Genomic DNA, 14425 nt, shown 5'->3' on the forward strand with positions numbered 1-14425 from the left:
TAAAATAATAATAAGTATATAACTTTTAGAATGTCAGTCTAAATTCAAGGTTTATTTTAAACTTAGTCAGATTAATAACACAGTCAGATTGAAACTGAAACCATTTGAATGAATTCAGTTATTTTATTTCAAAAGACATACAGTAAATGCAGGAAACATATTGGATTTAGTCATTAGGCCAGAGGGTGGTTCTTTCATCTTGAAAGCTCATATTGAAGGGTCTGGTACTAGAAATGTCTTCAAAAATCATCAATGGGCCTGCAAAAAGTGAAGGGGAAAAAAGTAACATACTTTTAATGTGGGACTCATTTTAATTTTAAATCATTATAGATTTTAAGATTGTAACTGTTTGCCTTGCAAAATTCCTCAAACAAGACTTATATTAGCAATAAAAACCTACTGTTCAAAATATTCTAAACCTAGTAAATGTAAATGGACATACCATCTTCAGGCTTTTCTTTTGTTGTATTAACATAGCACACCAAATGATTTATGGAATGTCTATGTTTAGTTCGGAACATCTCAAAAGGTGGCTTCTCAGGGTCATCATCATAGTTGTACCATGCATCCCCCGAGGAGAGCCAAGCCATCATGTGTGTGGATAAAGAGTATAGCTTAAACTGCAGTTCAAATGTTCTGAAAGAAAATTGAAAGTTAAAAATGTAATTGAAAATATTGATTTTTTTTTTATTTATTTATTTATTTATTTTCATTTGTTTTGGATCTTGCAATATGTCACACCTGCCATACATATCTTTGATTTGTATTTGGGGTTCCACATTAGGATCATGTATGTACACCAGAATGATGGAGGGGTTAATGCAATCTCTGCCCAAAACCATAACATGGCCATAAAGCTGAAATTCCCTGGTATAGACAAAAGACAGTAACATTGAAATACTGTATATAAATAAAGAGAAAAGAGGGAATAAAGACAGCAGTCAAAAGAAAAAAAAAGCTTTGATTCTTTTTACAAAACAGGACAGAATATCTTTCAATGGTTTGGCTGATAAAAATATTTCTTAATGCAAGCTGCCTTGAAGGGGCATTTAACAGAGAGTATGGATAATTTAAGGCAAAGTTACCTTATGGTATTATTCAATAAAGCAGTAGCTTGAATATTTTCTTCAGGACAAAGCATATTGGAAAACAATGGCAGATGATCCTTTGGATTACTTCTCATATCCACCATCCTGGACAATGTGTCAATGGAAAACTTGACACCCCATTAATTCCTTCCACCAAAAGGCTTTGGCATCATCATATTTACTTGCATTCATCAAGGCCATGAGGACATAAAATGTGGGCTCAGAGCTGAAAAGGGACCTGACCCGCTTGTATCTGAGGTAAGCAGTGTGAAGGGATGCCAGAAGGGAATCAGTGACGCATGTGTTTATGAAAGTCACTGAGCCAAATTGACCTCCAGATTTGATATAGCTGTGACTCTCATCAGTCAGAAGAGTCTTCAAGTCTGTAAGAGGTCTGTAAGGAGGGCAGGTGTACAAAATAAAAAGTACATAAATTATTTTCTTTTGTTCAGCAAAACAAAAAAATTGGGAACAAATGGCCAGAGGACTAAATACAAAATACACGTACATAAATATTAATTCTTATGTATTTTCAGTTCAGTTGTGTAACATGAAGCGTTTTCATTGCTTTGTTGTACAGTAGATGTACATTATCACCCATGCTGCTACTGAGCTGGGAGGATGCCAAAGAACATCACATAGTAGGGGAGACATTGTGACTTTTTTACCTTTTCCTTCATTACTCACAGACTCTGTATGCCACTACAATGGATTTGAAACAAAGCAATCAATGTGTGATTGAAGTGCAGACTTTCAGATTTAATTCAAAGGGTTTCACAGTTGTATTGCATGGGCCGTTTAAGAATTACAGCAATTTTTCATACCCTTCTCCAAACGTTGCTTTTCCCATCATTCTGGTACAGAATCATGTGGATGGCCGGGTGCGTGTGCGTCATTTAGCTGGGGAAGAGATGGCAGCAGGATGCACCATGGAAAGAAGGCAGGCGGAGGAAGTGTGATGCTCTGGGCAGTGCTCTGCTGGGAAACCTTGGGTCCTGGCATTCACGTGGATGTTACTTTGACACGAACCACCTACCTAAAGATTGTTGCAGACCACGTACATCCCTTCATGGCAACGGTATTCCCTGATGGCAGTGGCATCTTTCAGCAGGATAATGCACCCTGCCACACTGAATAAAATTTCAGGAACGGTTTGATGAACATGACAAAGTGTTCAAGGTGTTGACTTGGCCTCCAAATTCCCCAGATCTCAATCCAATTGAGGATCTATGGGATGTGCTGGACCAACAAGTCCGATCCATGGAGGCCTCACCTCGCAACTTACAGGACTTAAAGGATCTGCTTCTAACGTCTTGGTGCCAGATACCACAGGACACCTTCAGAGGTCTTGTGGAGTCCATGCCTCGAAGGGTCAGAGCTGTTTGGACAGCATGAGGGGGACCTACACGATATTAGGCAGGTGGTTTTAATGTTGTGGCTGATCGGTGTATGTGATCTAAGAAGTACTGAGGAGAATCCAATGTGCCATATGGCTAATCTAGTGTCCAGGAATAATTTCCCTTATACTGTATAAGATGTGCTGTAACTCAATTTAAATAAATAAAAACAATGATACTTTAATCACAAATTAGTTAAGTTTAGTAAACTGTACTTAAGTAATTAAGTTCTCTTTACTTGAGGACATTTTTTTTAATGTTTCTTAGGAAAATGCATGCAAACAGATTGCCTAGAATTTACAGTTGAAGTCAGAAGTTTACATACACCTTAGCCAAATACATTTAAACTCAGTTTTTCACAATTCCTGACATTTAATCGTAGAAAACATTCCCTGTCTTAGGTCAGTTAGGATCACTACTTTATTTTAAGAATGTGAAATGTCAGAATAATATTTGAGAGAATGATTTATTTCAGCTTTTATTTCTTTCATCACATTTCCAGTGGGTAAGATGTTTACATACACTTTGTTAGTATTTGGTAGCATTGCCTTTAAATTGTTTAACTTGGGTCAAACATCTTGAGTCACACATGCTTTTTCAGTTCTGTCCACACATTTTCTATCAGATTGAGGTTAGGGCTTTGTGTTGGCCACTCCAAAAGCCTTTATTTTTATTTATTTTTTGTCACACATTTTACATTTGCACATATACAGTGAAATTCTTTTTTTCACATATCCAGCTAAGCTGGGGTCAGAGCACAGGGTCAGCCATGATACTGTGCCCCTGGAGCAGATAGGGTCAAGAGCCTTGCTCAAGAGCATCTTGGTATTGCTGGGGCTTGAACTCCCAACCTTCTGGTCAGTAGAGCCTTAACTGCTGAGCCACCACTGCCCCAATACCTTGACTTTGTTGTCCTTAAGACATTTTGCCACAACTTTGGAGGTATGCTTGGGGTCACTGTCCATTTGGAAGACCCATTTGAGACCGATCTTTAACTTCCTGGCTGATGTCTTGAGATGTTGCTTCAATATATCCAAATCAATTTCCTTCCTCATGATGCTATCTATTTTGTGAAGTGCACCAGTCCCTCCTGCAGCAAAGCACCCCCACAACATCATGCTGCCACCCCAACGATTCACGGTTGGGATGGTGATCTTCAGCTTGCAAGCCTCACCCTTTTTCCTCCAAACATAACGATGGTCATTATGGCCAAACAATTCAATTTTTGTTTTATTAGACCAGAAGACATTTCTCCAAAAATGTAAGATCTTTGTACCCATGTACACTTGCAAACTGTAGTCTGGCTTTTTTATGATGGTTTTGGAGCAGTGGCTTCTTTCCTTGCTGAGCAGCCTTTCAGGTTATGTCGATAGAGGATTAGTTTTACTGTGGATATAGATACTTGTCTACCTGTTTCCTCCAGCTTCTTCACAAGGTCCTTTGCTGTTGTTCTGGGATTGATTTGCACTTTTCACACCAGACTACGTTCATCTCTAGGAACAGAATGCATCTTCTTCCTGAGCGGTATGATGGCTGTGTGGTCCCATGGTGTTTATACTTGCGTACTATTGTTTGTACAGATGAACGTGGTACCTTCAGGTGTTTGGAAATTGCTCCCAAGGATGAACCAGACTTGTGGAGGTCCACAATTTTTTTAATGAGGTCTTGGCTGATTACTTTTGATTTTCACATGATGTCAAGCAAAGAGGCACTGAGTTTGAAGTTAGGCCTTAAAATACATCCACAGGTACACCTCCAATTCAGTACGCCTCCTATCAGAAGCTAATTGGCTAATTGTCAAAAGGCTTGACATCATTTTCTGGAATTTTCCAAGCTGCTTAAAGGCACAGTTAACTTAGTGTATGTAAACTTCTGACCCACTGGAATTGTGATATAGTCAATTAAAAATGAAACAATCTGTCTGTAAACAATTGTTAGAAAAATTACATGTGTCATGCACAAAGTAGATGTCCTAAACTTTAATGATATAAATGAACTTAAAGCAACATAAAACATAAACGAACACAGACACACATGCAACGTGGCTGCATGCGTCTCTCTCTCTCTAACCGGCGTCTCCGGCTGTCCCTTATCGTGCTCTCCCGCTGATCAGCTGATTCGGTGCTCCATCATGGCCTGACCACGCCCTCCTCTTCGTCACAGTCAACTAATTTGATTTTACAGTGTATTCTGCGATTATCCACCATAGTTGTCTTCCGTGGTGGCCAGGTTTTTTTGTGTTTCTGAGTTCACCAGTGAGCTCATTCTTTTTAAGAATTTACCAAATTGTTAATTTGGTCACTCCTTAGATTTCTGCCTTCTCTATGATGGGTTTGTTTCATTTTTTCAGCATAAAGATGGCCATCTTTACTTGCATTTGGCAGCTCTTTGGACCTCATATTAAGAGCTCACAGCAACAGCTTCTAAATGCAAATTTTTGAATCAATTCCAGACCTTTTAACTGCTTAATTGTTAATGCAGGAATATAGGAACAGCCCAAACCTGGCCACGAAACAGCTTTTAATTAAATTGCCCAATTACTTATGGTCTCTTGAAATGGAGGGAACTACATATAAAAAGTGCTGTAATTCCTAAACAAATCACACAGTTTGGATGTAAATTTCCTCAAATTATAGCTGACAGTCTGAACTTCAATCACATCTTCATCACATTTGTAGACTTTAAATGGTCTCCAGAATAGAAGGATTTTGTGTCGTTTTTACATAAAATCTGCAAAATCCTTGTGTTCTGAAATTATACAATAAGTCTTAACTATGTGTAAACCAAAAATAACTTAAATTAATGCATAATTATACCAACCTTAATGGCATGTTAATCCACAATTCTTGTACTGTGTTAGAAATAGAAAATAAGTCAATATTTAATGTACTGTTTATTGCTATTATGAGTTTAATATAATGGATCTTAGATATTACTGATTTGGTTTCATACCTTTTTGCAGTAGATCAACTTCTGCTTTAAAACTGTAAAAACAAAAGAAGCTTTACGAATAACTACAATTTTAAATTTTTCATTTTACATGCAAAATTTGAAACAAATGCTAAGCTATGGTTTTCAGTAATGCAGCAATACTATTAATGTCTATGTTGTTTAGAGCCAATATTATAAAAAAGTTATTTAACTGGTTTAGCTAAGCTAGGGTAATGGTTACATTTTGACAAAATCAGAGCACATGTTCAAAAACTTTACATTCAAACATATCTTAAGAATATAACGAAAGTGAACAGAAAAGTTACAACCATGAAATGATATATTACATGTCTATTGCCTGAAGGTTCTGAGGTTTTATATATATATATATATATATATATATATATATATATATATATACACACACACACACATACACACACACACACAATGAATAGTTCTTTCATTTGGTTACTGACACGAGAAAAAGTTTCTCTGAACACTTGGATCGCATATTGCTTAGTCATGGCCTAGGCAAATATGTTTGTAACATTAAACTTAAAGCATAAAAGATGTTCCTATTGTTACTCAAGTGTGATTTACATAAAAGTAACCTTTCAGACAAAGATTGTTCATATTTACCAGCATTGTTGGGCTTCCATCCTTCGTTTGTGGTTGTTTTGTGTGCAATGGCGGTTCTACAGGTGTTCTTTCTGGAAGTACTGTAGGGTAATGACTGCTGGCTAAAACTGGTTATGACATCTATTGCATACCAGTAATACCACAAAAATCTCAAATGGCTACACAAGTTTCAATTTCATATTGCATTTTGTGAATATTTATATTGTATGTACTCTATTCAGCTCTTCAGGTGCCTGTTGCCTGCTAGTCTTTGGCAATAGTGGGCCTTAGTATGTAATGTAATGTTTCTTAAATTTAACTGTCACAAAGTATAAAAATGCTTTATGTGTTTGTGCTTTGATTGCTTCAGGACATGTTGTCATTTTTATTGTAAATGCTTTTTGTGCTATGTGAACCAGAGGTGAAGCTATGTTGATTGCTAAAGGACTTCTGATCATCAACTTTGTTGGGGTTTTTTTAACAGGCTAATGCCCATGCTGTGTGCTATGCCTGCTTGGAATCAGTCAACTTATTTTCTTGTGCATTTGCAGCTCCCTCAACTCCACGATCTTGAGTTGGGAACTTCCTCCATGCACCCATCAACATCACCCAAAGTTAGATGACCAGTACATCTGCAAGGTGCTGGATTATAAAAAATGACATTGAACAATTAAATAAACTATGAAATATACTGTACAGTAGGTAGTAGTACAGTACGTATATACTGTATATATATTTATTTAAGCAATATCACACGAGCAAGAGTGCTGTATGGCCTTACATCAGCACGGCTGTGATTCGGCACAGATGTGTAATCAGTGTGATTTAGTGTGATATTGCTTGTATACAACAGTTCAACGAACAAGTAAATAAAACAATGAGAAAAAACTAAGGACTGTCACGAAAAAATCGCATTTGTGCATGGAAATACTTTCTTACACCACGGATCAGGATCTGCTGTTGCTAGTTCAAAAGATGCGCCCAATCCTCTGTTACTAATTCGAAAACGTCACTTTAGAACTAGTAACAGTGACTTGGGCTGTTTCTAACAAATTATTGGAGAAACAAGTGTGCGTGTGTTTGAGAGAGAGAAAGGGAGAGAGCGATTGAGTGATTACCTGCGTCTGTAGTAACTCTTAAGCAGAGATGAACAGTAAAGCTCTAGTTGTTTAACTCTATTCCTCATCTTTAGTGTTAGTCAGCTTGCTGAAGATAAAATAAAAAATAGCCGTCCAAGCGGAGTCTTCCCTGAGTATTTCGTGGTAGCTGGTTCGTTTTGCTCTTCCGCCATGTTGGATGTTCTGCTCCCAATGCGGAAACTCCAGTAGGTAAGCACCTTGAGCATGTGTGATTGCTTCGTCTGTTGTGTCTCTCAGCTGTGATAAGCCTTAATGCAGAAGCTGTATTTTCCAGTTGTGGTCTAGTAGTAATCCGAGCGATCATGGAGTGAAAGACAATAGCCAGTGACTTAAAAGATACCGCTCACTGATTGGCAGCGCTGACTGAAATTAAAGTCAGTTCAACTAGCCACCTGCTGGCTAAAATCTTTAATGTCACAGGGAAAAATTAAAAGACACATATCTAGCTTTTTACACATCTGCGCTGCTCTTTCACCTTAGTTTAGATGCCGTGAACATCCACTATAAAGTTATACATAGATCTTATATAACTCCTTACAAAAGATTTAAAATGAAACTACAACCTACATATGATTGTCATATATGCGATACCGCTTCACCAGGTACTATTTTATATATGTTCTGGGATTATCCTGTTGTATCAGCTTTTTGGACTCATGTGAACTCTGTTTTGTTTGACATACTCAAATTTGTATATGCTCCTAATCCAGGGCTGTGTCTCCTTAATGAGAACTCTGATCTTCAGTTGTAATCTAAAAGTAAAATGCTGTTTGCTGGTTTTACTTCCACAAAGAAAACAATCACACAAAATTGGTTCACACCAGATTTTCCTTAAAATAGTAGACTTTGAATGCACTACAGCAAGATTGAACCATGCCCAATGAAAAACTGTTGAAGCCTGGAAATCCCTCTCTTCCTGAATCTGAAGAGCAGGGACTCACAATCATGAACAAGGAACAGATCCCCCACTTGCCTTATACTCAATTTCTGTATGTAATTTATTCAGTTATTCTGCTTTATATTTCACTTTAACACTGCTGTGTATGTGTCTGTATTGCTGTTTGTGTAAAAAGCAATAAAAACTTTTGATCATTAAAAAATAATGCTGCAAACAAAAGCGGAGTGATACTAAGAGTGAAGCGTCTGACTTCTGTTCATAGACATCAGCACTCAAGGAACATCTCTCGTCCAATCAGATTCGAGGAGCAGAACTAGCTGTTGTAAATATATCATACCTGCCAACACTCCCGATTTTACCAGGTTTCTCCCATTTTTCCATCCCCCCTCCCGCTGTACTCCCGATTTACAATTTCTCCCGATAATCTCACGATTTTCCGCATCCACGCTTTGCTCATGAGAATGAATAAGCCCTCCAGGTAGGGTTACCACCTGTTGAAAATTACGGGATTGACCCTGTAATTAAATATGAAATGATACGTCTCGTATCTAATCAATACAGGACACAATTTGTCCTGTAAGCTGTTCAGATGGCGTCACAGAGAAATTGTTCCAGATCTAAATTATAAATTTTTCATCTGGTGAGTAAGGGGTCATCTAAAAAAGTCCACATATTGTGCTGAAACATGCTAATACTGTGAATGGTGTGGTAATACACCGTATTCTCCCCCGTCGACATTCTCGAGAAGGCGCTCATGAAAACTCACTTAGCGGGAGATGGTAAAATCTGTCCGTGTAGTGCATGATAATTAAGTGCAAACGTCATTCCCGCTCTGACGGCTGACAGAGGCCCAGCGAAACATTAAGCTCCGGGGCCCCAGAGCACATTAATACGGCCCTATGCGTAGTGCAATTACTCCCTATGGGGGCACCATCTTACCCTAGGGGGAGAACCAGAAACTCCACAGGCTGCCGTTCCTCGCATATACGAACCACGTACCAGTATGTCTCCATAATTTTCACAATACGATGTTGTCGACATTTTCTTTACATGTGTGCTTTGCCTTTATGCACCCAAAGACTGTACTTATAGCCTAATATTTGCCTATAGCCAACTGTATTACTGTGAATTATATTTATTTACTGTAACACATCACAGTTATTCCAACGAAATAAATACAAGGCAGGAGGCTCAAATTGAGACGGGATACTTCTCAAGAGTTCTTTATAGAACTGCACGTGTCTAGGGAGCGCGCCCATAATCCCATTGCGTTGGATAGACGTCACCATAGCAACACAATGGAGTGGAGGGAGGGAACGCGCTTTGGGCATTTCGTGTCTGACTCCTGCCAAAAAGAGTAGATTGGTGCTTCTGTGTTCCGCATCAATTCGACGACGCTGTGAGTATAAAAAAAATATTTGAAATATGCAATGATTTATGATTCAATGACTTTCTGTTCTAGTAGTGTGAGTTTCACAAATATAATTAGCCTGCTTACAAAGGTATGTTAATGTTACAGCACGACTAGAAAGAATTTGGAAAGAAATAAAGTTAAGACCGTTTTAATGAAGTGGGATAGTTTTCGCAAGGGAGCCAAATCAAACCAACAACAAACTTTGGTGTTTTTGAATTCTTTTTGAATCTCAACTGATCCAGAACCCATTTGCTCCGGATTTTAGGACAATAGGCCTATTTTATTTTAGATCTGTTTAAATTATTAAAAGTGCATTGTAAATAAATTTGCATCTCTCACACAGAAGCAGACAGATATCTTACATTGTTCTGCACTGGTGTTTAATTTTACAGAATGCACCATTCTTTCAACCCTTTGCATTCAAGCTAGTCTGAACCTGCTGCTTACAAATTATTCATCAGGAGCAATGAGGGAAGCTTGATCAGTTTATCTGAATACACAAGCAACCGCACTTAAAGTTATAGTCCACCTCTGCTGGACACTTTTTTAGAAGATTATCTCAGCTCTGTAGGTCCATACAGTGCAAGTGAATGGTGGCCAGAACTTTGAAGGTCCAAATAGGAGATTATTAAAGTAATCCATAAAACTCCATTGGTTTAATCAATGTCTTCTGAAGTGATACAGTTGGTTGTTAGGTGAGAACAGACCAAAATGTAACTCCTTTTTTCTCTGTACATCTTGTCATTGCATTCTCTAAGCATGATCATGATTTCAAGCTCGATTACACTTCCTAGTGCTTGACCCATGCAGAGCACTACATGGCAATATAGGAAGTGTAATTGAGCTTGAAATCATGAGACTGCTGTCAAGAGGTACAGTGAAAAAGGAGTTAGATTTTGTTCTGTTCTCACCCAAAACCAACTGGATCGCTTCAGACGACAAGCATTAAACCACTGGAGTCTTATGGGTTGCTTTTATGCTGATGTTTGGAGCTTCACATGCTTGATCACCATTCACTTGCACTGTATGGACCTACAGAGCTGCTTCTAAAAATCTTCATTTGTTTTCTGCAGAAGAAAGAAAGTCATACACATCTGGGATGGCATAAAGATGAGTAAATGATGTGAGAATTGTAATTTTTGGGTGAACTATCCCTTTAAACCTCACAAACCCCAGCTTCACAGCACAGCAAAACATTATTGAGCTTTAATAATGCCAAAGTTTCGGTGAATGGTGGTGAACATTTTTAACTTTAAGTCCATTGTCTGCTCCAGATTATCTAAAATTATTTTTAAAAGGCCCTGCCAGGCAGAGTCTTTCAGCACTGTACAGTTTGTTACTTCATGCATGAATACCTTTTCTTTCTTACCTGGTTCTACAGAGTGGTGTCAGGGTGAGCTGTGTTGAATGCCCTGGGGAATTAGATACTACAACTGTAATTAGACCTGACCTGTGATGTCACAGTCTCCTTATATTTTGTCACATAAACCCAGAAGAAAATATTTTGCTATGTACAGTAAGTCAAATCAGTGTGGTTAATCAAATTCTTTAAAAATGTAATTTTATGTTGTTATTATTAAAGCTGTGTCAGTACAGTAGGAGGAAGTAAGATGTTGTCATTTCAACAATACATTTTAGAATGGAAGTTAATAATTAAACACTTAATTTTGAATGCATTGTGTATGAGTAATGATTGGAGCATGAAAGCAATGCATCAGCTACTTTTTGTTTTTCCTAATTTAATAGATTTTGCATTTAAATCTCCAATAAATGTTGTGTATATATTCAGAATCTAGGAATATTTATTTACACAAATGCACTTGAGCTGTTATTTTATCAAGCAGCTGCCATTAGTGAAATGATCAGACAGGAAATCTCTTTTCAATAAGAATGAAACTCCAACAAACAAGCACAATCACACAAAGGAGGACTGCAGATGACATGAAACCCACAATCTGTCTCAGCTCCAAAAAGCAACTACTGGTACATGTTTGCATACACACAAAATACATATTAAATACATATTGTACACACCCAACTCCTTTGTCTGTTCACTTGCAGGAACAATTACACTCTGAACAGCAAGAAGTTAATGCCATTACGCAGCCACTGCTGGAGACTGAGGCTGGATTCATAAAGGTAAGAGTTTTGTGCAATAATTTAACTGCATATTCAGGATTGGAGGGACCAAATAAAAAGGTTTAAGAATCAGCCATTAAAAAAAAAAAAAAAAACAATACTGATTGACCGCTAATCTGAATAGTTGGTAGGACATGTCTCCTTCAGTGTCTATTTACTGTAGGTTATGGCCCTGTGTTGATAGTTAACAATATTTGGGGTTAGACCTGACTATTATGTTGAATAGCTCTGAGCCATTTGTGTTTGTGTCAGAATCTGGAGCACTACCTAACTCACAGAGACACATTGGCCCTGAGGAAGAAGGAACTGCTCCATAAGCGCTGGACACAGTGTGTGTGGCTACCTGTACAGCGCTGCATTGAGCAACACTTTACACACCACGGCTATTATGAGACAAAGAACATGAGGAGCATGCACATGCACTACATTAACTACTGTAATGCTAAGGTATACTGTACACTCAAATGGCAGCGTGAGAGTATATGCAATATTTTCTTAAATTTAGTCATTAGCTGTTCTGATTTTACAGTAGCATTCAGTGTTGGGTGTAATGCACTACTAAGTAATTAATTACTGTAATTAAATTACTTAATTTGTTAGTAATTTAATTACGGTTACTTCTAATGTAATTGCATTAAATACTGTATAGACTATAGAACAATTCTATATAAAACAATAGTGAATTTAAAATCGAAATTTAACGTCTAATGTTAAAATATATGTTTTCTAATTTAATGCTGCCCCCTTAAATTCTTTGGCCAGTTCATGAATAATTTATTGATTTTATGTGATTTATTTGAAAGAATTAAAAGAACAATTTCATGTCTATCCTTGTATTTTTCATCTAGTTGAGGATCTGGTAATATGTAATGTAATTACTTTTCAGACAGAGTAATTAGTACAGTAATCTAATTACACTGTAGAAGATGTAATTAGTAGTTAGTAATTAATTACTTTTTTAGAGTAACTTACCCAACACTGGTAGCGATGTATTGAAACCTTCAGATACACTCTGTAAGCTATAAGTTATAAATTCAACGCAGTAACAACATCATTTACAGTTCCCTTTAATCATGGAATTTAAAGGGATAGTTCACCCAAAAATGAAAATTCTCTAATTTTCTCACCCTCATCCAATCCCAGATGCTCTTCTGTTGAACACAAATGATTTTTAGAAGAATATCTCAGTTCTGTAGGTCCATACAATGCAAGTGAATGGTGGCCAGAACTTTAAGGTCCAAAAAGCACTTAAAGGTAGCATAAAAGTAACCCACGTGACCCTAGTGGTGTGAGTGAGAAATAGATCAATATTGAAGTCTATTTTTAAGTCTTTTTTTCTGTAAATTCTCCTCCCTGCCCAGTAGGTATTGATATGCAGGAAGAATGCGAATAAAAACAAAAGAAGATGATTGTGGAGATTTATAGTTAAAAAAAGGACATAAATAGTTATCTGTTTCTTAGCCACACCTATTATATGGCTTCTGAAGATATAGATTTAACCACTGGTGTCATATGGATTACCTTTATGCTACCTTTATGTGCTTTTTGGACCTTCAAAGTTCTAGCCACCATTCACTTGCATTGTATGGATCTACAGAGCTGATATATTTTTTTCTAAAAATCTTCATTTGTGTTCAGCAGAAGAAAGAAAGTCACACACATCTGGGATGTCAGTGGGTGAGTAAATGATGAGAGAATTTTCATTTTGGGGGGAACTATCCCTTTAAGCTTTAGAATCTGATAGGTTAAACAGAAATGCAGTTAACTGCAGTAGTTAACTTTCAATAAACATTGAAAATAGTTTAATCAAACACATGAAAGATTATGGAAAACCATAGTAATGATGTCAAAAACCTAAGAACTAAAATGTTACTGTGATTTCAGGGTTTTGTGTTTCTAGAGAGCTATGATCCACTAGAGTACAATCCCTTCCTGCACCATTTCAACAGACCACATTATCGCAAAGTGAGTCATGTTCCTTTTAAGTTGTTATATCTAATACACTGCAAACTTTGATGGATAAATACATAAATAAAAAATGGATAAGTTATAGTTCATATAATAGGTGAACAACTTGTCTTCTGATGTAGGTTTCTACCCCACCGTTGCAGGATCCACTGTCTCTTCATTCACGAACCAGGATTAAGGAAAAAATGACAATACTTCACTGCCAAACAGGTGTCATCTAGTTATTAATATAATTATTTCAGAAATGTAGAAGATATTAATTATTAGTAGCCTCTTGCCCTAGTTTAGTTTTTTCTTTGCTGGTTCTACAGAGCATTAAAAGACACTTGTAAACTATGTGTGATGACTTTTGTATGACCTTTGACCTCTGTGTGCAAGGTCATGTATATCGCCGTCAGCAGGTAGAGGAACTTCTCCAGAGGCAGAGTGCACCCGTTTCCCAGAATAGCCCTAAAAATGTATGGGCCAAACCCTCCAAAGATACTGTCTCAGAGCCAGTGTGGCAGGACCGAAACGTGTGGAGATCAAGGTACTAGCTGCAGGCTCACTGTTGAACTGTCATTGTGTCAGTCAATATCTGCTACTCGAGCTTCCTTCAGGTAAAAGTAATATTGAGATCTTTAATTTTGTATCATTATTTCTGTTGATCATAGTCATTCTATGCATTGTTCAGGAGTAGAGGCACTCCATGCATGGTTATGGCAGATGGACGTGCTTCCAGCCTAATTGCTGGTCCTCACGTGGTTAATGATGTCATGGCATCTTTCAAAAGGGTCTTACTTTCATACATTTCTTCCTCCTTAGAGACGTGTGGGTCTTCCATTTCTGAG

General features: G+C 37.4%; 1 protein-coding gene across 1 annotated transcript; it reads left to right on the forward strand.

Annotated features, from left to right (window-relative positions):
- Positions 1–10878: 10878 nt before the first annotated feature.
- fam228a (family with sequence similarity 228 member A) lies at positions 10879–14131 on the forward strand. Its single transcript, XM_051644942.1, has 7 exons — positions 10879–11004; positions 11378–11471; positions 11550–11627; positions 11880–12074; positions 13512–13592; positions 13718–13805; positions 13974–14131. Exons 2-7 carry the CDS (start codon positions 11379–11381, stop codon positions 14129–14131), a joined length of 693 nt encoding a protein of 230 aa, XP_051500902.1. The 5' UTR covers positions 10879–11004; position 11378.
- Positions 14132–14425: the final 294 nt, after the last annotated feature.

This window comes from Myxocyprinus asiaticus, chromosome 19, assembly GCF_019703515.2.
Source record: "Myxocyprinus asiaticus isolate MX2 ecotype Aquarium Trade chromosome 19, UBuf_Myxa_2, whole genome shotgun sequence".
NCBI lineage: Eukaryota > Metazoa > Chordata > Actinopteri > Cypriniformes > Catostomidae > Myxocyprinus > Myxocyprinus asiaticus.